This window comes from Aotus nancymaae, unplaced genomic scaffold, assembly GCF_030222135.1.
Source record: "Aotus nancymaae isolate 86718 unplaced genomic scaffold, 86718_ANA_hifiasm-v0.15.2.pri h1tg000008l, whole genome shotgun sequence".
Classification (NCBI taxonomy): domain Eukaryota; kingdom Metazoa; phylum Chordata; class Mammalia; order Primates; family Aotidae; genus Aotus; species Aotus nancymaae.
The window spans coordinates 65,306,411-65,333,556 of record NW_026988419.1 but is presented as its reverse complement, the minus strand read 5'-3'; the positions used below and the strand labels follow the sequence as shown (position 1 = coordinate 65,333,556).

Here is a 27,146-nt window from a genome sequence, read left to right as displayed (position 1 = left end):
TCCCCTGAAGCTTTCCAACAAATTCCCTTTCTGCCTTAGCCAGGATAAATAAGTGTCTGCTACCTACGGTGAAAATGACCTTAACTACAATAGATACTACAATTAACATTTTGCAAATGAAGAAAGGGAGACTCAGAGAGGTTGGAAATGTTACCAAGCTCGGCCAAGCCTAGTGAGCATAGCCTACGTTATGGTGCAGCAGCGAATAAACCTGAAATCCCCATGGCTTAACACAGCAAAGGTTTGCATCTCCCTCCTGTCCCAGGCTCACACAGGCAGGGCAGCAGCTCCTCCAGGCTCCTGCCACCTGCACAAAGATGCATGGCATCGGAGGACAGCCCACCCTAATGTAGGTAATCAAGGCTGATCTCATCTTAATTCTTCCTTTAGTTAGATCTGCAAAGACCCTCATTCTAAATGGGGTCACATTCACAGGTTCCAGGTTTTGCACATGGACGAGTCTTTTGGGGGAACACCTTCAGGCTGCCACAGGCATCTTGAAACTCCTCCCAATTCTGGACATGGGGACTAGGCCACAGTGGGAAACTCTGGGAACCAGTGATGCTCAGGTGAGATTTGACCTCCCTCCTGATCACAGGGAGTTCCATCAAATGCCCGGTGGCACATGCTATTGCTAGCCTGCCATGGTGGCCAGGCCAGGGAGTCAGATGCCTCCGGTTGAGCTGGACGGATGCTTTCCTAACCTTTGACAAAGGTGGAGCAGCTCCTCTGTCGATTTGCTTAGAAGACTTAGAATGTGACTTTCAGGTCAAGTATGATCCTAACTGGGAAGTGAGGCTACGGAATCTAAGAGTGCTGTAGGAAAACAGCACTGGGGTGTGGGGTGCCATCTCAATAGCAGAAAAGGGTCAGATGGGTTGGCTCATGCCTGTAATCTCAGCACTTTGGGAGGCTGAGGTGGGCAGATCACTTGAGGTCAGGAGTTCAAGACCAGCCTGGTCAACATGGTGAAACCCCATCTCTACTAAAAATACAAAAATTAGCCAGGCATGGTGATTCATGCCTGTAATCTCAGCTACTCGGGAGGCTGGAGCAGGAGAATTGCTTGAACCTGGGAGGTAGAGGTTGCAGTGAGCCAAGATCAGGCCACTGCATTCCAAGCTGGAGGACAGAGAGAGACTCCATCTAAAAAAAGCAGGAAAAGGCTCCCAGACCACAGGTCTCTCCCTCCATGCTTTGAGAACCAGATGCCAGCTGAGTTACAAGAAGCTTAAAACTCAAAAGGTGCTTTGTGCATCAGGGGACCTTCCAGAGGGCAGCCCCAGCTGGAGTGGGGAAATACTGGCATTGGGTGTGGTCAGTGGACAGAAGGCATTCCAGTGCTGAAAATCACACTGCTTCCTGCTGGGAGAATGTGGAGTGAATGAGGAGTGTTTGGAGGGGAAGAAGCAGGATTGATACAGACACCTCGTTTTAGTTCCCACGTGGAATTATATGGATAAATCTATTTTAAATCCAGTGCTCAAGGAGGGCCACTTAGGTGTTACCTAGCACCCGAGACAACTTGCCACAATCTTGGACTCTGGTCCAGTAAGACAAGGGTCAGTGGAGGGAGAAACCATTTCTATAGAAAGTTTAGTGAGAAGCCCGCTTGCTTGCAACAAACTGCATTTCCTTAAACTCTGTCCTTGTAGTGAATCCTTTATCTTATGGTAACCAGACAGTAGGGAGTATCAGGCTTTGTGAGCTGAGTAGAGTGCTGTGCTTTTATAGAAAAATTGTCACTTGTTAACAAGTAAACCTTCATTTGCAACTCAGGTGGTTACATCTGTGCTTGGGAGGCCAGGGGGTCACACACAGGTACCACCAGTAAGCCATTAGATCCCCCATTTCTAGGAGGGCATGAGTCACCATGTTCAGGCTACATTGTTCCTCAGCTGCAATCCTGAACAAGGCTGAGGAACAACGGGCCAGGCCTGAATGGGACAACATGCAGGGGAAGCCATATGCTGGCTCACAGTGGCTAGACTGCCTGCATTCAGGTCCCCGCTCTGCCACGCACTGGCCGGAAGCCTTGCTCCTCATCCATTTTGTCATCTATAAAATGGATTATTCAGAGTTTCTGATTCATTGGGTTGTCGTGAAGATTAAATGAGTTATCTAATGTTATAAGCATCAGCAGTCATTGTCATCAACATTTGGCACAAAGCATTGAAGACTTTCTTTAAAAGGAGGAATAACTTTATTTCTCCTCCATCCACCCACTCAAAATATATCTTGCCACCAGTGGCGTTATGGGGACAGCATTTTGGTTAGGGAGTGCCAAGCATTCTACAGCATCCGATGGTGAAAATAGCCATGCTTTTTATTTCTGCTATCTAGGAATGTAAGGTGCACAGCAGGTCGGGGTGCTGCTGTGTGAGACAAACGGTCCAGGTAGAGGCTGTTCTCCAGGACGCGGGCAGGGCAGGTGTTCACTGGGCAGAGTGCTTCTTACACACCTCCAGGAACTCGAGCACGTCGTCGGGAGACCCCAAGACTACCGGCGCCCTCTGGTGGATGTCTGTGGGAATGACGTCTAACACGGCTTCCTTCCCGGTGGTGGCCATTCCCCCAGCCTTCTCCATAACGTAGGCCATGGGGTTGCATTCATACAGCAGTCTCAGCTGGAAAACAAGAGCAGAGAGTGGCCTCCTCGTACCAGAAGGTATTGCGTAAAAAAGAGACTTTTCTGCAGCAAAACGTGAATAGCTGGTGGGAGCTTCCAAGGGAACGGATACTCTCTTTTTCCTTCCTGTGAAGCTGTAAAAGCTCCGCCCCACCTCAGGTTGCATCCGAGACCAAACAGTTAACCATTTGGTTAAAGTCAACCATTTGTCAAGCCGGGACCAGCGATAGATTACCTGATGCAAATGTGAGAGAGAGTGGACATTTTAGCATACTGGACAGAGTGACATTTTAGCAGAAGCAAGCATTGCCTTCTCTTTATAGCATGGAAACTGGACTTAATGAGTGACTCTGTGTGTGTTGGATGGAGCTTCGCCTATTCTAAATGCATTAAATAAATCTACGGTGGTGTCTGGCTACAGACATCTGGAAAGCAGACTGGCTCGTTCAAACAGTGTGATATTGTTTGCAACTCATCATGCATTCATTTTATGATTCTCTGAAGGCTTGTGGATTGAAATTCAGTGTATTCTATATCTTGGCATAGACTTTTGCATTGCATGCCTTTGCATGCAGTCTGCCTGCTGAGCCACAGCTTTCTGCAGGTGTTTCCCGACTCTACTTCCATATAGGTGTCATGGCTACTTTTGAAAAACTGAAAAAAAAAAAAGAAGCCTCAATATTTGTGTTCAGGGACAATTTGGGGGGCTTTAGAGAAAAGTTCTGGAAAGCAGGCTAACTACACAGGTTGAGATGCCCGAGGCAGCTACAGCTGGGTAATGTTTTCAGTAAATAGAAACACCTTCACTCCGGATGCCACATGCTGCAGACAGACCCAAATATATCCAAGTACACAGGCTTCCAATGAGTTTAAGGGGATTGTTGTACCTGTTCTCTTGCATTAAAAAAATAAAAATAAAAAGGCAGCTGGGCGTGGTGGCTCACACCTGTAATACCAGCACTTTGGGAGGCCAAGGCAGGTGGATCACTTGAGGTCAGGAGTTCAGGACAACATGGTGAAACCCCGTCTCTACTAAAAATATAAAAAGTAGCTGGGCGTGGTGGTGGGCACCTGTAATCCCAGCTACTTGGGAGGTTGAGGCAGGAAAATCACTTGAACCTGGGAGGCGGAGGTTGCAGTGAACTGAGATCGCACCACTGCACTCCAGCCTGGGTAACTGAGTAAGACTCTGTCAAAAAAAAAAAAAAGCCATCTGTCTACTGGGAAAACATAAGGATGATGCAATGCTTGGGAAGGAAATGCACTGTCACCCTGGCAGAAGGAAAGCCAGGGCAGCTCTGAGCCAGCATGGGGGAGCACAGCCACCCTCCAGCCTGCTGAGAACACTGTGGGCTTGGACTAGTGGGTCAGTGGTGATGGGTCACCTGAAAGCCCTAGGTTTCCACAGAGAGTCTTTCCTCCCCTAAAAAGTAACATTTTCCAAGTAGGAGATGTTGACTCACTAGTTACCTCTGTTTTACACTTTTTGAAAGCAATCAAGGCTTCTATTGGGAATACATATTTGATTTGCTGCCTTGGAAGCGAGGCTGGGTTGTTTCCTTTCACTTTATGAATGGAATTCATTTTGCCCAAGCCAAGCCATGCCATGTACCCACCGGAAGCCCTAAGGACTTTTAGTCCATCCTGACCATTAATTCCCTTTTGCCACAGCACTGGAAGGGCTCTCAAGACTGTTTTTATCTTTAGCTGATATCATCTGGCTTTATCTTTAATCCATACAAGAATATGCTACAGACACCCTTAGCGACCTACCATGGAGCGTAACCACTAGCAAAACCTTTCTTCTTCCTAAACCAAATAGCATGGGCTGCAAGTGAAATCTGCTCCTCACTTCCTCTCCAGGGGACACACTTACCTTTCCATTGGGGCTGTTCTTGTTAGCGGGGTACAGAAATATCCCTCCATAGACCAGAGTGCAGTGAACATCAGCCACCATGGAGCCCATGTACCGGGCACCATAGGGGGCTGAATTATCCTGCAAGGTTAAGACCAACAATAATTAGGGTTGCAGAAAATAAAAAAGAGGATTTTCTTTGTGTCTCTGAAGTTTCTTTGATTCCACATCCATTCACAGAGCACCTACGAGGGCTGTATTTGGGGCTGTGCTAAAAAAAATGTGATGAGAATCCTGTTCTCAATAAATAGAAAATGGAAAAGTGGAGACAGCCTCTCATAATCTCACAATAGGTCAGATTACCCACAGAGGCCCCCAAAAGGGTATGGATGATTCTGGCTATGGAGCTGAGGCAGGCATTACTAAATTTATACGATTTAGTAACACCTTAAAGGCTGAGAAGGTTTGTTACCAAGCTAAGGAACTGGGCAGGGGTGGGAGTCGGTGGAAACTGCAAAAGTATCTGCTTAGCAATGAGGGAAATGGACCTGGAGGAGCAGCCTGAAGGACTCGGGTGTGCGAGTGCAGAGGTTGGGGGTGGGAGGGGAATCCTGGGTAAGGTGAAAGGAGAGATGAATAAGCTGGAGAGAGAGCCTGGGGCAGATCTGAGGCTCCCTGAACATCCTGCAAACAACATTTGAGCTTCATGTCCAGCAAACAGCAGTCATCAATGGCTTTTAAACAAAGAAAGGACAAAATCCGATACTCCACATAGAGGGAGCTCCACACTCAGCCATTTCTTCTCTTCATGTTCACTAGCTTGTAGCCTCTTTAGGGAGATGCCACAATGGGCATGCTCAGTCTCGAGATGATTGACAGATGCATCTCAGGCAGGCCTGATGAGGGGCAGACACCACTCGGCAGGCATTTGGGTGGGGGAACCACATTTTGTGCCATCTGGGACCATGGACCCCAGAAGGGAAGATGTTTTATTGCCATGAATTCATTCATTTGATTAACTTTATTATCCTAATTTCCTTCTGCCAAGAGAAAGTAGCAAAGGCTGAAATGGAGACTCTGATTTTGATGTCTCAGGGCAAGAATTTCAGTCCCCAGTACTAAAGTGAGGACTTCATCATGGGCTCAGTGTAGATGGAAGCCCAATCTACTCTTTCCCTGCTTCCTTTCCCCTCCGGGGTAAATCATCAACCAAGAGATTTCCACACTGCTCAGGATTCCCACATGAGGTCCAAGGCCCTCAATCCCAAGGATGGCTTTCATCTCAGGGGGATGCCCCTGCCTCCAGAATGGCCCCTGGTGCCAGATGCCCAAACCCAGCACCACCCTCTCTAGGCCCTCACTTACTGGGAGGAACTTCTTCCTCTGGACATACTCAGTGACAGCAGGGTAAAAGTCCTTGGCATAGCCCTCGTTAAGTCTGTAGATTTTACCTTTCTTTTTGATCTTCACATCCTTGTCCACCAAAATGAACTCCCCGATGGCCTTTTGAGACAGGGAAGGAAAGGCAGAGAGATGAGGAGAGCACCCTCTCCCCCAGGCCTGGGTGAGGCAGGCGCTGGGCTGGGCTGCGCAGGGCTGGGGTCATGGCCACTGGCACAGCTCATCCTGCTCCCCATGACACCGCCAGATTCTTCTGGAACTGTGAATGAGGTGAAGGGAGGCAAGAGGATGCTGGAGAACCCCTCAGGGTGGTAATGGAGACTTTTGACTTTGTTTGCAAATGATTTCAGTAAAACAAGAAAGAAACCACACACAAACAGGGATAGCAGACTTGTAAAACAACTGCTAAGCCTACCACAGACTAAGAAATGTGTGTCCAAAGCAATATAAGATGTGTATGCCTTCACCAAACAGAAAAAAGTGTTGGTTCTGGTGGTAGGCTCTCAGGAGACACAGGCCACTGTGGGATCAGTCCCGAGCGACACCCAAGTGCTCAGTGCTGTTCTTAGCTTTATGTTTCTATCTTGATGAAAGTTCTCCCAAAAGGGAGAACTATGTAACAAAGTAGAACCCTGAGTTTTGAGTCCCACATAGGTAACCTTTGCCTTTGCTCTCTGGCATCCAGAGTTTTTCTCAGACTGCCTCCTCCCACACAGCCCAGTGTTAAGCTTAGGCCTTTAAGCTTGGGGAGCATCTCCTTCAAAGGAGATTTGGATCTGGGGGAAAAGCATTGTCAAAGTCTCACTGCTCTGGACTGGAGATTGTTATGGGTTCCTGTGTGTTGTTAGCAAGAGGGTGATCAAGGCTCTGCCCATTTAGGACAGGCTTGACCATTGACACAAGAGTTGAAAAGAAAAAAGGCCTATCAACACCTCTCTGCCTAGCCATTTATTCCCACAGCAAAAACTGGTTCCTACTCATATGGAGTGTGTTGAAATTGGACAGACAGGGAGGGAGGGAAGAATTCACAGTGGCCGTTGAAAGGTGTCATTGGAAGTGATTCCTCTTTTTTACTTTTATGTCTTTTTCAATATCTTCAAAATGCTTGACCACAAATATACAGGAATATTCTTTTATCATTGGTATGAAAATAAATAATTGTCTTTAACAAAAAATGTATAGAAAAGAAAGCCATCTCACAACAGATGCTGTGTGCAGAGTACAGGGTCCAGCCACACTGTCCATGGTGCAAAGAGGGTAAGTTTGTATATGGAGATGAAACATAAACACTCCCACAAAGTTAAAGCCTGCTAGAAACCCAGGTACAGCTGTCACAGTGGTTTTAATGGAAACCATCAGCCTGGCGTTGAAGCAAGCCCAGACCAAGAGGAAGTACTTAGCATCTCCCTGGTGGGAGGCTCACCCCCCACCCCCGCACCCCATCAGGAACAGAAAGAAGAAGGGCTGGAACCAAATCCCAGCAGCCCTGCATGGCATTGCCCTTCCAAACATTTAGGACTGAGGAGGGTAGACTCTCAAACACACAGAAATGTCCCTACGGAGACGCTCATCTGCAATCTGGAAACAAGAAGAGATTGAATGTTTTCTCTGCTTCCACCAACTCAAAGGTAACAGAGAAGACACTAGAAGAATGGGAAGCAGTCAGGGTCTGGTGAGACACCATCAGCAAATATCAGTGGTGCCTGAAATCACATCCTGGGCTCAGGTGGAACTTTGCTCTGGTTCTGCCACTAACTCCCCCACCCCACCCCTAACCAGGTCACCGCATTTGGAGACTTTAACTAGCACTATTACCCTACCCATGTTTATTTGTTAAGCACCCATGCTTCCAAGGAGGTAAAAGTCCACTTCCCTGACTGCCTGGGGCAAAGTTAGCCTTCCCACCACACACAGACCTGGCCTCTACAGAGGATTCCACTCCCTGTGTGCTCCTGGGTTTCACTTTGCCAGCAACAAGCATTTTATACATAGTTCACTAATGTCACAGGAGGACATCCCTAAAAGTTAAAAAGTTAGGTAGGCCCAGTGGCTCATGCCTGTAATCCCAGCACTTTGGGAGGCCAAGGCAGGCAGATCACCTGAGGTCAGAAGTTCAAGACCAACCTGGCCAACATGGCAAAACCCCATCTCTACCAAAAATACAAAAATTAGCCAGGCATGGTGGCACATGCCTGTAGTCCCAGCTACTCAGGAGGCTGAGGCAAAAGAATCACTTGAACCTGGGAGGCAGAGGTTGCAGTGAGCTGAGATCACGCCATTGCACTCTACCTGGGTGACAGAGTGAGATTCTGTCTCAAAAAAAAAAAAAATCTTGCAAGGGTTAACTGAAGGTTTGTGTAAATGTACACAAGTAAATGTGGGAGCTATTTTTGAAGAAACAATGCCATCTTCTGCTTCAATGGGGACACTCATTCAACTCAGGAAAACAGCCTTTTGGTGGATAAAGTAGAAAAGCTAGAAATGGATACAGTTGATGGCAAACAGAATATCTACAGCCTCATCCGGTCAATAAATGCATTTTAATTGGCTAGCATAGTGTTGTACACATCTAGAAACATTATGTTTTTTACAATCCAGTGTTTCTTGAACCATTAGAAGCCTTGGCAAGACAGGGCCCCTCTTCCCAATTGTAATTGCTGGAACTCTTCAGTTCACCCCAGTCCCACCCTTTCACCCCACCCCCTTGCCCAGCACATTTCATCATCAATATGGCCTGCCTGGGTCATTTGAGTAACAGCTGCTCTGAGGAATTCACATTGGAATAAAGACCCCCCTCTCATGCTGAGATGCCATTTCTCACCTCCGTAGTCTGCTCGGGAGGCATACCTGTCTCCCCATCTCCTGCCTCCTTCCCACCCCACAACATCATCTCTGTCCCTCCCACCTCCACATACCCCCACCAGCCCCCCACACATAGCATTCATTTGCCCCCAGCCTCCTGTGAGGTCTCTCACTGGGTCCAGCATGAAGCAGTTGACCCCACAGTCCATGGCAAGGACCAGCATGGTGGCACTGCCATACAGCACGTAGCCAGCTGCCACCAGGTTCTGGCCTGGCTGCAGAGCATCCTTCTCGGAAGGCTCATCAGTTGATTTCTAGAGCAAGAAAGAAATCAAAGAATGTTTTTGTTTTGTTTTGTGATTCTTTTTTACAGTTCAACCATTAACAGGAGGCATTATCAAGGTGCTCTTCTAATGAAATAGGGCATCTTCCCAGAGGGTCCTTCCCACACACATCGGCAATATCCTGATTAGATTACCATGGCAGCCTTCCCACCAGAACCCAAATTTCCTGCATCTGGATCCCTCTTTCCAATCAGGGCCCTCCTCCAATTTTTCTAATGTGATATTCCCTCATCTCTCCACTGTCACTTCCAAAAAAGAGCATGCCTTCTTGCCAGCTCCCACTACTTTAATCTTATTATGGGCATCCATCTCTTTCACCTGCCTACTCCATCTTTATTTAAACAAATTAACACTGGGCTGCAGGGCAGGCAGTCTGGGGAGGAAATCAGTTTTGGAAACTCTTGCTGCTTTGGCCCATACCCCGCTGAGCATGTGGTCTGTGTCACTCACACGTCAGGGAAATTCTCAGAAATGCAGGAACTCAGAGTATCTCCCCAGAGTCACTACGGGGTAGAGCAGATGCTGTCCAGTGTTTTAACCATGATGGACAGGAAGAAGCGCAGTTTACATCACAAACCAGTTCTCACACACACACGCACATATGCACACACCCCTCCCAAAACATTACCAAAATAATACCTATGCTTAGAACATGACATGTGCTGTAATCCATTTCTTTTTCATTAAAAACACAGCCCACTGGGTCATGTGGCCCAGAATTTTTCTAATGCTAGGGAAGGGAGCCCTTAAAGAGATGGCTCCTACAGGCCGGGTGTGGTGGCTCACGCCTGTAATCCCAACACTTAGGGAGGCCGAGGCGGGTGGATCACGAGGTCAAAAGATCGAGACCATCCTGGTCAACATGGTGAAACTCCGTCTCTACTAAAAATACAAAAAATTAGCTGGGCATGGTGGTGCATGCCTGTAATCCCAACTACTCAGGAGGCTGAGGCAGGAGAATTGCCTGAACCCAGGAGGTGGAGGTTGCGGTGAGCCAAGATCGTGCCATTGCACTCCAGCCTGTGTAACAAGAACGAAACTCCATCTCAAAAAAACAAAACAAAACAAAAAAGAACAAGATTGGTGGCTAACACCTGTAATCCCAGTACTTTGGGAGGCCAAGGTGGGTGGATCACGAGGTCAGGAGATCAAGGCCATCCTGGCTAATATGATGAAACCACGTCTCTACTAAAAATACAAAAAATTAGCCAGGTGTGGTGGCAGTCGCCTGTAATCCCAGCTACTCAGGAGGCTGAGGCAGGAGAATCACTTGGACCCAGGAGGCAGAGGTTGCTGTGAGCTTAGATCATGCCCACTGCACTCCAGCCTGGTGATAGAGGGAGACTCTGTCTCAAAAAAAAAAAAAAAGAGATGGCTCCTAACCGCTGATCTCTTACTATGAATGATCTTCTTTATAAACACTGGATTGACCTGTTTGGTCATCAAAATGGCCCCAAACAAACCTTTCAGCTTGGATACCCTCTGCTTGAATTAAACAGAAATAAAAATGTGCAATTTCCCAAACTTCACTTCTTCTTTTCCCAGACTCCATCAGCTGAGTGTAAGCAGGAGCATCTGCGTCGTGCAGCTGAAGAAGGAAGTCATCCCAGCAAAACATTCCAGGTAATTTCTTCCCATAACTTTCAAAAGGGTGGCCCAAAACCACCTGCATTAGAATCACCTGGGATACTTATTAAAAATGCACATTCACAGGCAGGTGCCATGGCTCACCCCCATAAACCTGGCACTTTGGGAAGCTAAGGTAGGAGGATCACTTGAGGCCAGGAGTTTGAGACCAGCCTGTGCAACACAGGGAGACCCCATCTTTACAAAAAAAATTTTTTTAATTAGCCAGGCATGCTGGCATGTGCGTGTGGCTACCAAGGAGGCAGAGGTGGGAAGATCGCTTGAGCCTGGGAGGTCGAGGCTGCAGTGAGCCATGATCATGCCACTGCACATGCCTGGGTGGCAGAATGAACCTGCCTCTTTAAGAAAAAGAAAAGAAATGCATATTCTGGGACCATAGCCTGGACACACTGTCAGACTTTCCATGGTGAGACCTGAGAATCTGCATTGCACTGAGCACCGGGGTGACCTTCACACTCAAGTGTCAGAACTACTCATGTAAATAAGAAAATCACAAACCCATTTCTCTCCTTCTTCTACCCCATCCTTGCCCTTCCTGGTTTTCATCCGGGGAGCTGATTAGTTAACTGCTTGCACTGGGTTATTTGATTCAGTTCAGTTTGTATTCACCAGATAGTGCAGTGAAGCTAAACATAGACTAAATATAGGATCAAAACTTTGAGTTTTCCCTAATTCCAAATTTTGCCAATGCACCACCTTGAAAGGGGAAATTAACGGCCTTTGTCAACATGCACCACTTGTCAGAGGCTCATTTTAACAATCACCATCTTTCCTTGAAGCCAGGGACACAGTAGGAGGACTCAGGATTCTAACTCTCCTCTCCTTCCACTGCAGGCTTCGAGTAACCAGTTCTCTGCCAAGAAAGGCCCCCTCACCCAGAGATTCACCTTGCCCAGAACCATCCATGTCTGCTTGTGGCAAAGGTGTAAAAGTAAACAGTCTTTCCCTGACATACGGTCACCAAACACTCTACATTTACAATTTCTCACATGGAATAAAAAAATAATAGTTGGCTGGGCACAGTGGCTCACGCCTGTAATCCCAGCACTTTGGGAGGATGAGGCAGGTGGATCACGAGGTCAGGAGTTCAAGACCAGACTGCCCAACATGGTGAAACGTTGTCTCTACTAAAAAAATACAAAAATTAGCTGGGCATGGTGGCTCGTGACTGTAATCCCAGCTACTTGGGAGGCTGAGGTAGGAGAACTGCTTGAACTGGGTGGGACCCAGGAGGCAGTGGCTGCAGTGAGCTGAGATCACGCCACTGCACCCCAGCCTGGGCTACAGAGCGAGACTCCATCTCAACAACAACAACAACAAATACTAGTAACACTTGTCTATCACACACATTCTCAAAACAAAGAGAAAATAATCCCACTGAGCCATGAATTTGGAGGAATTCTTTTCTAGCCCAGCCCCTTTTGAAGTCCCTCCTCCAAACGCTCAGCAATGCATGCCTTTCCTCCAAGGGAATATGCCCCATTCTCCTGCAGATGCCGAGGGACCAATGAGCATGGAGCATTTGGCAAAATTAGAAAACTCTGGATCCTTCCTTTCCCCACCTATCTGAGGCCACCACCCACTGTAGGCCTTGGTTCCGTTTTATTCCATGTCATCGCATGGGGAGAAGTAGGCACATAAATGGGGGGCCTGCCGGGGAGAGACTGTCATGTCCACAGTGGTCTTTCCTCAGAGGGGAAACCAGACCCTCCTTTTCCGAAACTCTGCTTTTGTGATGGGGGCTGGGTATTTGTAAAGGACGTTGCAATTTAGAGTATGTCCAGCAGAGGGTGATCAGGCTAGAGAAAGGTCTCTAACCCATCTACTGCCAAAGATGTTCAGCTTAAAGGAAAGAAATAGTGGGAGTGGTGGGATTATTGTGAGGGCAGGAAAGCTGTTTCCAAACATGTCAAAAAATCTTATTTTTGGGCCGGGTGCGGTGGCTCACGCCTGTAATCCCAGCACTTTGGGAGGCCGAGGCGGGTGGATCACAAGGTCAAGAGATCGAGACCATCCTGGTCAACATGGTGAAACCCCGTCTCTACTAAAAATACAAAAAATTAGCTGGGCATGGTGGTGCGTGCCTGTAATCCCACTACTCAGGAGGCTGAGGCAGGAGGATTACCTGAACCCAGGAGGTGGAGGTCTCAGTGAGCTGAGATCGTGCCATTGCACTCCAGCCTGGGTAACAAAAGCGAAACTCCATCTCAAAAAAAAAAAAAAGAATCTGGCCGGGCGAGGTGGCTCAAGCCTGTAATCCCAGCACTTTGGGAGTCCGAGACAAGTGGATCATGCATGAGGTCAAAAGATCAAGACCATCCTGGTCAACATGGTGAAACTCCGTCTCTACTAAAAATACAAAAATTATCTGGGCATGGTGGCACGTGCCTGTAATCCCAGCTACTCAGGAGGCTGAGGCAGGAGAATTGCCTGAACCCAGGAGGCGGAGGTTGCGGTGAGCCAAGATCACACCATTGCACTCCAGCCTGGGTAACAAGAGTGAAACTCCATCTCAAAAAAAAAAAAAAAAAGAAAAAGAAAAAAAAAGAATCTTATTTTCTTATGCTCTAAAAAGCCAAATGAGCAAAACAAACAGATTTCAACTCAATATGTGGACAAACCATGATGGTTACCCAGCACTGCAAGAGAATTTGCCCTGTCAGGATGTCTCCATCCTGACACTGGTGGGGCCAGGCACTGTGGCTCACACCTGTAATCCCAGCACTTTGGGAAGCCGAGGCGGGAGGATCACTTGAGCCCAGGAGTTCAAGACCAGCCTGGGTAACATAGTGAGAACCCCCTCTCCCCATCTCTACAGAAAATACAAAAATTAGCCAGGTGTGGTGGTGCACACCTGTAGTCCCAGCTACTCAGGAGGCTGAAGTGGGAGGATGGCTTAAGCCCGGGAGGGTGAGGCTGTAGTGAGCCATGATGATGCCACTGAACTCCAGCCTGGGCAACATAGCGAGGCCGTGTCTCCAAAGAAAAAAAAAAGAAAGAAAAAGGAAAAAGAGGAGGAAGAAAAAGGAGGAAGAGGGGAAGAAAAAGGAGGAAGAGGAGAAGGAGGAGGAGGAAAAGGAGGAGGAGGAGGAAGGGTAATAGTGGTAGTCAGCAGGCTCTGCAAAGATGCTGTGGCAGGAGCCATGGGAACACAACCTGGCATACTTCCACCTGCCTTTCCAGCCATCACATGGCGAGCCCTGGTCACCGTTGCAGGGTTGCAGTTACCGATGCTGCCCCACTGGGTGTGGGCATCATGGTGCAATTCTAGCCAACCATCACCTCTGCAGAAAGCAGGAAAAATCCACTTGGAAGCATTATAGATGTTGATGTCTATGCCTCATGACCCCTCAACTGGTTTTAACTGTTTCGAGCAATCAGTAAAGCTTCCAGAACCAGAAATGACTTAGAGCTCTGTGTCAGACTCATCATCATTCACTGTCTTTTAATAAAGTCACTTCTGGCTTATTAAGAAGAGAGCTGAGACTTATTGTTGATAATTCTAACATTCGTAATTCAAGCTGCTGTTGCAAGCTGGCTTGATTTTTTTCTAGTTGATAGCCAATGTCTCTCAATTTCCCAGGGTTTTTTTTACCTTAAAAGAGTATTATTTTGGGGGACTGAGATGTAGAATGGGGTTAGCAAACATCAACACTGCTTTAGTTGTGGTTAACTCATTAGCCTGAGGTCTTCCTCTGCAGGGAAGCATTTTGCTACAAACTTCTCTTTCAATGCTATGGATTTGATACTTTGCAAGGCAAATTGCATTCCTGCACATCTACAACAGAAATGGTATGTTCCTTGGCATGACTTGGAAAATGGATAAATTGTTGCCTTTCTGCTTTTCTGGTGTGAGAATTGGAATCTTCTATTCCTCAAACTGGTTTTGATGTGGATCTGCCCCTTACCCAAGATAAAAGCAAATTAAGTTCTAATGACCAAAGATAATTGTGCCATGGGGGGGGGTCTACTTTCCACATATTTGAAAGGAAACTATGTATAATACTAGGCAATAAGTCACATTTAGAGATGAAGTGCAAATTTGGGTCTCAGTTCTTAAGTTAATGCCTTTGTGTCCTAGAACAGAGTTCAGCTGAACAAACTGCTTCATTGGTTCCAGCCTGTGAGGTTTTATTTCTGAAATAAACAAGAGCTGAATAGAGAATGGTATACTAGACTTTGGAGACTTAGAATGGGGTGGTGGGAGGGAGTGAGGGCTAAAAAAACTACATATTGGGTACAATATATACTATTCCCTGAGATGTAAACTGAAATTTCAGACTTCACCACTATACAATTCATTCATATCACCAAAAACTACTTGTACCATCAAAAGCTGTTAAAATAAAATATATATTAAAAACAAAAACAAGAGCTAAAGCTAAGAGGACTTACCTTGGATTTTATCATGTTTCCTGATGGGCAAATGAGTTTTCATTCTATTTTTTACTTATTTGTGTAACTGAGCACTCCTCTCTCTCTTTCTTTCTCTCTCTCTCTTCCTCCCCTCCCTCCCTCTCTCTGGGCAGGGCTGGGTTCTCATTCTGTACAGTGTGCTTTGTATGACTTAGGGCAAGGCTCAGAAACTTTTTCTATGGATGGACAGAGAGTAAACATCTTAAGTTTTATGGGCCAGTCTCTATCATAACTACAGAACTTTGGCAGTGTGACAGAAAATCAGCCAAAGGCAGTATGTGAACAAATGAGTGTGACCATGTGCCAATTAAAGCTTCATTCATGTAGAGTAAAATTTAAAATGGATTATGAAATATCATTATTTAGGTTTTTTTTCAACTGTTTAAAAATGTAAAATGGTTATCCTTTGTTCACATCACAGGCTGTACACATGAGGCCACAGGCTGGACTCGGCCCAGGGCTCATAGCTGACAGACCATTCATTGGGGATGTAAAGGACAGTTTTGATGTAAATAATCCCTCAACTCTCAGTTCACATCATATCATCACTATACGGACCACATACTGCCTCCTTTTTCAAAATCTCATTTTCTATCATAAAAGGTAAGATACAGTTAGAAGAGTGAAACATTCTTCTCGTCCCACACATATTTTATCCTATATTCTCTTTCAACAACCTAATGGGTCTTCGTCATGTGATTAGTGCTGAAGCTCAGAACTTGAGACACAGATCTCCATGATCTCCACTCTGCCTGCTCTGCCACAGTGAAATAGGACTGGATGCTTGATCTTAACTTTTGGCCCCAAACCAAGTACTTGGGATATCACATCTTACCTTTCTATAGATGCCAAAAATGGTTCCAATGGACACAAGGCAATCGATGTTGGAAGATACATCAAGGGGGTCAAAACAGACCACATATTTACCCTGAGCACAGAAAAAAGAAATATAACCTTCAAATGTTACAGCAAGATACACTAACGGAATATACATTAGGGAGGAAGAATGGGAATTTAGGGGAAAGTTCAAAAACTGTGGGTCATATTTATTTATATTGTGTTATGGAAGGTATGAAATGGCATACAGAGTGCACAGATACACACACACACACACAATCATTAAACAGAGAAAACACCACTTAGGGAGTGCAAATGAAAGTAATGGAATACAGATAAGTCATGATTTCCTACACTGTTGATATAGTCAAATCATAATTTTGCATTGAGTTTCCTGGCAGCCAAAAAAAAAAAAAAAAGAAAGAAAGAAAAGCAAAATTAGTCACTCATTTTCCTTTATTCCTGAGGGGAAAAATAATTCCTCAGGTGAAGCAGAGAATTTGCTGGAGTTGAGATCTACAGGAAACTTCTCATGCAGGTCTTATAGACACCCCTTGAGGTCGAGTTGCATAGAGTTTTCAAAAATACCCTGGCTGGGCACAGTGGCTCACACCCAATCCTAGGACTTTGGGAGGCTAAGAAGGGAGGATTGGTTGAGCCCAGGAGCTCAATACCAGCCTGGGGAACATAGAGAGGCTCCTTCTCTCCAAAAAAAAAAAAAAAAGAAAAAGTTCAATTAGCTGGGCATAATGCTGCATATCTGTAGTCCCAGCTACTCTGGAGGCTGAGACAGGAGGATTGCTTGACCCCAGGAGTTCGAGGCTACAGTGAGCCATGACTGTGCACTCCAGTCTGGGTGATAGAGTGAGGCCCTGTCTCTAAAAACAAAACTAAGCAAAACAAATCTCTAGCACGATTCCCCAAGATGACTGTCTGTGATGGTGGAATGACTGCAGACTCCTGTTCTTTTTTTTGTTTTTTAAAGAAAGAAAGAAAAAAAAGAATGAAGAAGAGGAAGAAAAAGGAAGAGAAAGAGAGAGAGAGAATGGGAGTATTGCTTTCTTGCCCAGGCTAGAATGCAATTTAGTAATGGGTATTGAAAACTTCTTTTATACCAATAATTATACTTAATGATGTAGACAGGAAGGAATAGGGGAAGAAAATAACAAACAAGCAGCCAACCAATATTTTATTTAAACCTATGAAATGCTATGCGATTACTGAGGAGTGATTTACTTCCAATTATGTAGTCACTTTTGGAATAGTTGTGAGGTGGTAATGTATGATTTGTGCATTTGAAGCGGAGAGTTCTATAAATGTTTATTAAGTTTACTTGTTCCGGGACTGAGTTCAAGTCCTGGATGTCCTTGTTAATTTTCTGTCTCATTGATCTATAGAATCATTAGCTCTTCTTGTTACATTGATCCATTTGCCATTATGCAATGTCCTTCTTTGCCTCTTTTGCTCTTTGTTGCTTTAAAGTCTACTTTATCAGAGGTGAGAATTGCATCTCCTGCTTTTTGTTTATTTGTTTATTTTTACTCTCTGATTGGTTGGTAAATCTTCCTCCTTCTCTTTGTTTTGAGTCTTTGTGTATCATTGCATGTGAGATGGGTCTGGATGCAGCATACTGATGGGTTTTGGCTTTTTATCCAATTAGAATATATATAAGTTTAATGCTGGCATTTGATGCTAGCTGGCTGTTTTGCCCATTAGTTGGTGTAAATTTTTTATTGTGTTAATGCTCTTTGCTTTTTGATATATTTTTGGAAAGGCTGATATTGGTTGTTCCTTTATATGTATAGTGCTTCTTTCAGAAGCTCTTGTAAAGCAGGCCTGGTGGTGGTGAACTCTCTAAGTACTTGTTTGTTTGCAAAAGATTTAATTTTTCCTTCGCTTATAAAGCTTAGTTTGGCTGGATATGAAATTCTGGGTTGAAAGTTCTTTTCTTTAAGGATGTTAAATATTGGTCCCCACTCTTTTCTGGCTTGTAGGGTTTCTGCTGAGAGATCTGCTTTAAGTCTGATAGGTTTCCCTTTATGGGGAACCTGACCTTTCTCTCTGGCTGCCCTTAGTATTTTCTCCTTCATTTTAACCCTAATAAATCTGGTGATTATGTGCCTTGGGGTTGGTCTTCTTGAAGAATATCTTTGTGGTGTTCTCTGTATTACCTGGAGTTGAATATTACCCTGCCTTGCTAGATTGGGAAAGTTTTCCTGAATGATATCCTGAAGAGTATTTTCCAACTGGGATTCATTCTCTTCGTCACATTCAGGTACGCCTATCAAACGTAAATTAGGTCTTTTCACATAGTCCCGTATTTCCTGGAGACTTTGCTCATTCCTTTTTATCCTTTTTTCTCCAATCTTGTCTTCTCGTTTCATTTCACTGAGCTGGTCCTCGACTTCTGATATCCTTTCTTCTGCTTGATCAATTCGACTGTTTAAACTTGTGAATACTTCGTGAAGTTCTCGTGTTGTGTTTTTCAGCTCCATCAATTCACTTATATTCCTCTCTAAATTGTCCATTCTTGTTAACATTTCATCAAACCTTTTTCCAGCGTTCTTAGTTTCTTTGCATTGGGTTAGAACAAGTTCTTTTAATTCACAGAATTTTCTTATCACCCACCTTTTGAAACCTGCTTCTGTTATTGGAACATACTCATTCTCCATTAAGCCTTGTTCCATTACTGATGAGGAATTGCGATCCCCTGTAAAGGGAGAGGCATTCTGATTTTGAGTATTGTCTGCCTTTTTAGGCTGGTTTCTTCCCTTCATTATATATCTATCCCTCTGTCATCTTTGTAATTACCGACTTTCTAACTAGGTCTCTGAGCAGATGTCCAACTTGTTGATTCCTAGCGCCAAAATCTGAGCAATCCACTGCACCGGCAAAAACAGAGGCATCAAGATTTGTGGTGCTTTTCTGCCCAGGAATCTCTGGACTCTGCACCAAGAACTGCCATGCTAAGGCACCAGCAAAACCGCCACGCTGGCCACAAGAGTCACCCTGGTGACCCATGGGGCTCCTCCGCTGGGAATCTCTTGGTCCATGAGCAACAAATACTTGTCTGAAAGTGTGGTGTCCTCTCATTCTCTGCGCTTTCACTGGGAGATACGAGTCCGAGCTGCTAGTGATCAGCCATCTTGGATCTCTCTCCAGACTCCTGTTCTGAATGGGATTTTCAGTGGTGTGTGGGAGCTGGCTGGTAGCAGCTCTCAGGCACTAACCATGCACATTTCTTCCCAACTCTGCCTTCAGTGATGTCACAGTGGTAGCTTAAAATCAATGATGCCTGTAATCCCAGCACTTTGGGAGGCCGAGGAGGGTGGATCACGAGGTCAAGAGATCGAGACCATCCTGGTAAACATGGTGAAACCCCATCTCTACTAAAAATACAAAAAATTAACTGGGCATGGTGGCACATGCCTGTAATCCCAGCTACTCAGGAGGTTGAGGCAGGATAATTGCCTGAACCCAGGAGGCAGAGGTTGCGGTGAGGCAAGATCGCGCCATTGCACTCCAGCCTGGGTGACAAGAGTGAAACTCCGTCTCAAAAAAAAAAATAAACAACGATGAGAGAGTATTCACACCATTGACAGAGGCAAGTGGACATATCAGAGATATGTTTATATGTTTGTTTGCTTTGAGACCCAGTTTACCAGCACACCACTGGGAATTTTCCATCTCCAAATTAGCCACTTTCCAATGTGGTTTTTAAACATCTGTACCAGATTAACATGATTTCCTGCCCGCTTGCTCTTAACTGACCACCCTCACTAATGCAGGAGGATCTGGAAATTGGAACATGGGAACCTGCCTATCATGGAGGCCCATGGTAGACAGAGAAGTCTGGCATGAGCGGCAGACGATATTAAACAACAAATCTAAGTCATATGCCTAAAGCTATCAAAGACCTTGAATGGCCCAGCAGAGAAAAACATGTACTTTGACTCTGGCATGTAAAGCTATTTTACGAATGATGAAAAACAAGTTCATCAGATGTGGCTCCTGCCCTCTTAATAGGGCGAGGACAGGCAGCCTCTTTATCTTCTCATTGTTTTTTTCTAATTCTATTCCTTGACTTTCCCAGTTCCTCTCAAACTCCATATAATTGCACTTCTAATCTCAGAAGTTTTGTTTTTTAATTATAATTATTGTTTTATAAAAGCTGGATATAGTCTTTCATTTAACAATCTTTTTCCACACTCATTTGCTGTTGGGCCCTCCAATGTGCCAGGCATCAAGTTAGATGCTAGAACGCAGAAACAAATAAAATCCATTTCCTGCTCTCAAGAAGCAGAGACAAGCCCAGGAGTGGTAGCTCATGCCTGTAATCCCAGCACTTTGGGAGGCAGAGGCAGGTGAATCACTTGATTTCAGGAGTTCAAGACCAGCCTGGCCAACATGGTGAAACCTTGTCTCTACTAAAAATATAAAAATTAGCCAGGTGTGGTAGTGGGCACCTGAGATCCCAGCTACTCAGGAGGCTGAGGCAGGAGAATCACTTGAACCCAGGAAGCAGAGGTTGCAGTGAGCTGAGATCACATCACTGTGCTCCATACTGAGCAACAAGAGGAAAACATTATCTCAAAAAAATAAAATAAAAAGAAGCAGCAGCAGAGACAGACCAGTAGGGACTCCAATGCGTGCATCAGGGTGGAAGTTCCAAGCAGTCTAGGTCAAGAGGCAGTTCAGTGTGAAGATCAGGAATTTGGTGGATGGGGATGTAGTAAAAGAGGTAGCCAGCAGAAGCCAGAGTTTGGAGATCCTTAAACATCGCACTAAAAAGTTAGAAATGGAGATGAGTTCATGGGAGTCCACTGGAGAGAAGGCAATGTGAGCCCCAGCAGTTCTCAGGGAGGTGCAGGGAGGATTCAAGAGCTGGCAGCAGTGAGGAGGAAGCTGGGGAAAGACCGCAGGAGGGACCTAGTGGGGACTCCCAGAAACCCAGCCCAGCTAAACAAGTGGAATCAGCTATGATGCTGGAAAGAAAACCAGTTACATTCAAGCCCTTGATGGGGGAAGCACAGACCCACCCTTTTCTCTGGTTCCACAATTATGGCATGTTTATCTTCTTCTGACATGAGAACACACGTGGCAAAGGGTGACTTTAACATGTTCATGACCAGGTCATTGGAGACGACATCCAGCTTCTTCACTTGATCACCCGTCACGTTGGTAGAACCAGCAATGCCATAGCTACCAGGGACAAAAGCCACAAAAAATAAGCCGTGACCACCGGAATATGTAGATGTGCCCATGAACCTACCAAATGTGAGTGTTTGTTAAGATTTAGAAGAAAGGGTTCGTGTCCTTTACAGGAACATAGATGAAGCTGGAAACCATCATTCTCAGCAAACTAACACAGGAACAGAAAACCAAGCACCATACGTTCTCACTCATGAGTGGGAGTTGAATGATGAGAACACAGGGACACAGGGAGGGGAACATCATACTGGGGGTGTTGGGAGGTGAGGGGCTAGGGGAGGGAGAGCATTAGGACAAATACCTAATGTAGATGGTGGGTGCAGCAAACCACCGTGGCACACGTATACCTATGTAACAAACCTGAACGTTCTGCACATGTTTGAACTTCAAGTGTTTTTAAAAAGGATTAGAAGAAAGTAAGGAGGACACATGGCTTGGGAGAACAAGGCAGGAAGGGCAGTGGTCCCTCTGGACAGAACCTCGAGAGGAGGAGATGCTATCATCTGCCTCTTTACCTCAAACCTGTCATGGTGCCTGCACACCTTTGTGGTTAAATCAGTGTTTCTTAACTTTGTTTTCATTATGGTTCCCCTAGGAAGCTTTTTAGAATAATTTTTCCTCACCATATGCCCCCAAGAAATTTTTTAAATCTGTTTATTGTAGTATGTTTATTAGTGCTCTCTACATAAAAAGTTTGAGGGTGTTTTTGGTTTTGCTCACAAAGAACCAATGTTGGCCCCCAAAATGCAAGGGTTAAATGGATCAGTTAAGAGACTCAGCAACCAAGGAAGCCTGGGTCAGGGGAACCCAAGCTGTGAGCCAAGCCAAGGACTTTTATGGCTTTATAACTAAAAAGACCCCAAAAGAAACAAAGAATCAACTGTCCCCACCACCTCATTTTATAGAGGAGAAAACTTAGACCCCAAGACTCCTGTAGGTCTCCCCACAAAGGCAGGGTGGAGGGGAGATGCTACCTCTGACTCCCAGGCCAGGGCTCTCTTGGTGACACTGTGGGCCCCTGGCAGGAGTCCGAGGGCATGGAAGTTGCAGGGATCCTGGAGTTTTCACTTTTTTTTTTTTTTTGAGATGAAGTCTCGCTCTGTCACCCAGGCTGGAGTGCAATGGCAAGATCTAAGCTCACTGCAACCTCTGCCTCCCAGGTTCAAGCAATTCTCCTGCCTCAGCCTCCTGAGTAGCTGGGATTACAGAAGCGTGCCACCATGCCCGGATAATTTTTGTATTTTTAGTAGAGACAGGGTTTGACCATGTTGGCCAGGCTGGTCTCGAACTCCTGACCTCATGATCCACCTGCCTCAGCCTCCCAAAGTGCTGGGAATACAGGCTTGAGCCACCACACCCAGGCCAGTTTTCACTATTTTTAAGCTACCTGCAACTCAGTAATTGCAGAACTCCCAGAATCCAAGTGGCTTGTCCAAACGCAGCCTAGCTTGTCCAACTTAGAGAAGTGGCATAGCCTGGGGTTGCCCTGAACACAGAAAAGAGGGAGACGTCTCACAGGAAGGATGCATGCACAGAGCAAGGCAAGAAGAGCCTGAATGTGGGAAGGGGAAAAGATGGGACTTTGAGGACACCAGCAAGTGGCTGAAAGTGTGTGGTAAGGGCACTCACCTGGGAGCTGATGGTCCCTGCGTCAGTGGCTGTGACTGCTTCATCTCCTGCATTTTCCCAAAACATAACTTGCTGTGTCTGGCTGGGCAAAACTGAGCCACCCCTACAAACTGTCCAAACCTGCATACCTGGTCCGGACCCACATGACAGTCTCAGGAGCTAGCTCCAGCTGTCTCCTTGGACCCACCTGTCAGCGCGTTTCCACCACTCTTGGCATCATTCCCTTTCCAGCCTGCAAACCATGCCTCATCCCACCAGCCCTCCTCCCACTGCTTCTCTTTTCACCCATCATTCCTGTTTCATGAGTGAAAGACCAAGATATCTCATGAGCTTGGAACTGGACCCTGTGTCTCTGGGCTTTTGATTCTATTTCCACATACTCTTTTTCTGACCCCAATGGTAAGGCCAGGGCTCATGGAGGAAGAAGGCAGCCAAAACCTGGGAGGCCGGAGGGATGCGGAAGGGCCCACCAGCCAAATGCAGCTCCCTCAGGGGCCCCAGTAGCAGCAGTGCTCTCTCCTTCCCAGTCTGAGAGCTCTACTGTCAAAGTCACTTCTTTATTATTTTTTTAAATTTTATTTGTTATTTATTTATTTATTTTGGAGACAAGAGTGTTACTCTGTCACCCAGGCTGGTGTGCAGTTGGGTGATCTCTGCTCACCGCAACCTCCACTTCCCAGGTTCAAGTGATTCTCCTGCCTCAGCCTCCTGAGTAGCAGCTGATTTTTGTACTTTTAGTACAGACAGGGTTTTGCCATGTTGGTCAGCCTAGTCTTAAATACCTGACCACAAGTGATCTGCCCACCTCAGCCTTCCAAAGTGCTGGGATTACAGACATGAGCCACCATGTAACCCCACTGTCAAAGTCACTTCTGATTCCAGGGGACAAATAGCACCAATGGATGAGAAGGAGGGCTTCAAGGCAGAGGCCAGGGCTGGGCCTCAGTTCCCAGGCCCACCCACCTTCTCTGAGCCACCCTCCCTTTTGCATGTGTCCAAAGAGGGAATTGAGGTCCACCCCCATGTCATTGCATGAGATGACATACACAATAGGCTTAACACTAATGGGTGCAGATGGACAGGGACAGCTCAGGGACTGGGGTGGGGGCTGGGCAGAGGGGCTGAAGGCACTGGACATGGATGAGGTACTGAGGCAGGTACGGAAGGAAAGGCCACTATCACGCTCTGGCCCAAGCCCATCTGCTCAGGCACTTTCCTCAGGAACACTCAGGCTATGGTCTCTTTTACTCAAAAGCTTCCTAGACAGCTGTCTGAGTGCTCACTTATTCCACAAATATTCTCTGGGGACCTGCTGTGCTCAGGGAGCTGTTCTAGGTGCTGGGATTACAGTGCGGAACCCAGTAGATAAGACCCCACCCTCATACAGCATATATTCTATTGGGGTGAGACAAACAAGAAGCACATAATGAAATGTTTTGGAATGAAAAAGGGATATCAGATAGTGGCAGGTGCTCACTGTCATAAAACACAAACAAGATGACAGGAGAGGGAGATGAGAGGAGAGACGGTTAATTCAGATGGTACGGAAGATCTCACTGCAAAGGGGGCATTCAAGTTGAATGGTATTTTGATATTTTTCATATGAATGGGAGGAGATGGGCTGGCACAGTGGCTCACACCTGTAATCCCAGCACTTTGGGAGGTTGAGGCAGGTGGATCACCTGAGGTCAGGAGTTCGAGACCAGCCTGACCAACATGGTGAAACCCAGTCTCTACTAAATATATAAAAATTAGCTGGGTGTGCTCGTGCATGCCTGTAATCCCAGCTACTTGTGAAGCTGAGGCAGGAGATTCCCTTGAACCCAGGAGGTGGAGGTTGCAGTGAGCTGAGATCACGCCACTGCACTCCAGCTGGGCAACAAGAGCGAAAACTCCATCTCAAAAAAAAAAAAAAAAAAAAAAAAGAATGGGAGGAAATGAAAAAGCCCTAAATGAGCCCAAATAAGTCAGCTAGTAATGACTCCAGAGAAGAGCTATATGTTACCAATTTAGTCAAAGGAAACAGTAAGCTCATTTTTCACATATTTCCAAATGGAGGGGAGTGGGTACTATGTGCACATTTATACAAGTAATTTTGTAAAGCTTGAGGTCTTTTTCTTGTAATGCCTGGATCCAGGAAGCATCTAAATCCAGAAAGAGGAGACCCAGGGGAGAAAGTCCTTGTAAGGCTGGCTCTGATTTGTGGTACTCCTGTGTTAGCCCCGCCAGCCAGGGAGAGACAAGTTGTCCCATAACTGTGTCCCAAACACAGGGGCACCATGACTTGTTTCGTGAGATCAAATGAAAGTAGGTTATTTCCTGATGCTCTGGACTGCATTTTCCGAGCTTGCAGACTCAACAGTCAGCCAGATTAAAGTGAGGAGCAACTTCTGTTGCCCTAGATCATGTCCTGGCCTACAAGGGGTTACAGTCAGTGTCCGGGGGGAGACTTGGCAAATGATGACCACCAACCAGGCCTCCCCACTGCCACTCCAAGAGTCTCAGATGGCTCCTACCCTTGGCACACCAAGGAACCAACACGGAGAAGCCGAGGGCCACAGAAGTGGTACACCCTGTTCCCGATGGGAGACTTGTGGGGCCACACCGCACTCTGCAAGGATGCATGGCACAGGGCCCTCAGCACCTGCACAGACAGGGCCTCCTGCATCTGCCAAGCCACGTGGGGCCCTCATTGCCCGCACAGACAGGTGATCTGTGTCCACCAGACCACACATGGCCCTCCACACCTGCATGGATGGAGCCACCTGCATCAGCCAAGCCACGTGGGGCCCTCACTGCCTGCATGGACAGGGTGATCTGCATCCACCAGATCACACAGGGCCCTCTGCTCCTGCATGGATGGGGCCACCTGTGTCCACCAAACCATGACAGGCAATGGGCTCTGCCTGCTTCAGGTTTCCATGACACCACTGGGTGGTGACAGATGTGTTAAGCTGGTTCCTGCCCCTTTCTTGGGAATGCCTCTTCTCTTTACCCCCCACGAAGCATCCCTCCCCTCTTCTAGCAGGAAGGACCCTTCTCCAGCTATCCTCCAGTTGTCTTTGAAGCATAAAAGACATGTGAAGATAGATGACTGTGGGCCCCTCCAGCTCAATGTCATGTACTTTGTAACTTTGCTAAGACGCCTTGCAGGAAGGCTTCTCCTGATTAACCCAGGCACTACAAAAACCCTCCAGAAAAGTGCAGGTAAAAGATCCTAAGGTGGAAACAGTGGGTCAAGAGAATAAATTCCCCAGCTGCCAGCCAACAATGCTGCCACATTGACGGCAATGATGTCCAGTGTGCGTCATGTCCCTGGGTCTCCTCCGAGCTGAGCTGGTCACACCCTGTGCTGCTCACACTGCCCTGCGTCACTCCTGTTGGGGTTGCACGGCCAGACGCAGGCTCCAGCCAGCCTCCCACATCACAGCTCAGGGACCCTAAGAAAGGTTCAGATGTCCCTGAGGTAACACATTTCCACGGGTCAATGAAAAGCCACAAGCAGGCAAGGCCTCTGTGATTCTAACAGAGGAAAGAAGCCCTCAGAAACATGCCCGAGGAGCTAATTAGCTGAAGAGCACATGCAGTTTATTTTCTCCATAAGCTTTTAGAAGTCCCCTTAGAAATAATAAATGTCTGCCTGCTGATCAGTCATCATTCCTCAAAGACCCTGTAGGACAGAGTAACAAGAGCATTCACTCTATATTCCAATCACCACCTAGAGAAGTCGGGGTCACCTGCCTAGAGTCAATAGCAGGTGTGGAGCTCCGGTCCTGGTGAGACAGTCCTGAGCCCTAGACAATGCAGTGGCTGTGATCCCCGGCCTGAAGTTCTAGAAAGACTCCAGGAGAGCTCAGCAGAGTCGGAAGCCCATCCTGCCTTGGAAGGTGTTTCCAGGAGGCAGCTATGAACCAGAGGTGATGACACCAAGTACCCTCATGTGATGTGAATGGAGCCTTGCACATACCACCTGGCTCCCTTCTAGATTAGCTCCCAATTTGCTGCTCTCTGGGGATGGGGTAAGGCAGCAAATGAGGATGCAGTGATAATGGGAAACCATCATACAACCCTGTCCAACAAAGCCTTCCCCAGCCCAACTGTGCCTTACAGTCAAAGGAGAGAGAGGAACAGCTGAAACAGCAAAGACATGAGCTGAGCTGAGTGAGCTGTGAGCCTCTAGGTCAGCTCCCTTCCCCCACCTCCCTCCCCTACTCCCTGCTTCCCCCGCTGCCAGAAAAGGAGTCAGTAGCAGTCGGGGGCTGATCATGCAGTGGCAGGGAGGGCAGTTTTGACTGAGCCAGTGACTTGATCTGCCAAGGAAATGTTTTCTGAATAAAAGTATCAGAGGTGGCCAGGCATGGTGGATCATACCTGT

At 46.5% G+C, this 27,146-nt stretch overlaps 2 protein-coding genes across 2 annotated transcripts in view; both read right to left on the bottom strand.

The window, feature by feature from the left end:
* Positions 1-2,268: 2,268 nt before the first annotated feature.
* On the bottom strand, positions 2,269-4,646 carry LOC135273676 (fructose-1,6-bisphosphatase 1-like). Its single transcript, XM_064373432.1, has 2 exons — positions 4,506-4,646; positions 2,269-2,627 (listed from the first exon to the last, which is right to left on the bottom strand). The coding sequence occupies exons 1-2, from the start codon at positions 4,593-4,595 to the stop codon at positions 2,436-2,438; spliced, it is 282 nt and encodes a 93-aa protein (XP_064229502.1). The 5' UTR covers positions 4,596-4,646; the 3' UTR covers positions 2,269-2,435.
* Positions 4,647-5,011: 365 nt separating this feature from the next.
* Positions 5,012-27,146, bottom strand: part of LOC135273595 (fructose-1,6-bisphosphatase 1-like) — a 33,230-nt gene continuing 11,095 nt past the window's right edge. Inside the window, exons 2-6 of the mRNA XM_064372785.1 lie at positions 20,971-21,133; positions 15,930-16,022; positions 8,801-9,001; positions 5,850-5,987; positions 5,012-5,095 (exon numbers count right to left, since the gene is read on the bottom strand). Coding sequence (XP_064228855.1) covers positions 5,012-5,095; positions 5,850-5,987; positions 8,801-9,001; positions 15,930-16,022; positions 20,971-21,057 — 603 coding nt within the window. The 5' untranslated portion in view covers positions 21,058-21,133. The remainder of the gene's footprint in view (positions 5,096-5,849; positions 5,988-8,800; positions 9,002-15,929; positions 16,023-20,970; positions 21,134-27,146) is intronic.

Excerpts from the sequence above, each read along its gene's own strand:
- LOC135273676 (XM_064373432.1), bottom strand. The coding sequence starts at position 4,595 with ATGGGCTCCATGGTGGCTGATGTTCACTGCACTCTGGTCTATGGAGGG. Across the intron at positions 2,628-4,505 it reads AGAACAGCCCCAATGGAAAG|CTGAGACTGCTGTATGAATG; the intron begins GTAAGTGTGTCC and ends CTTGTTTTCCAG.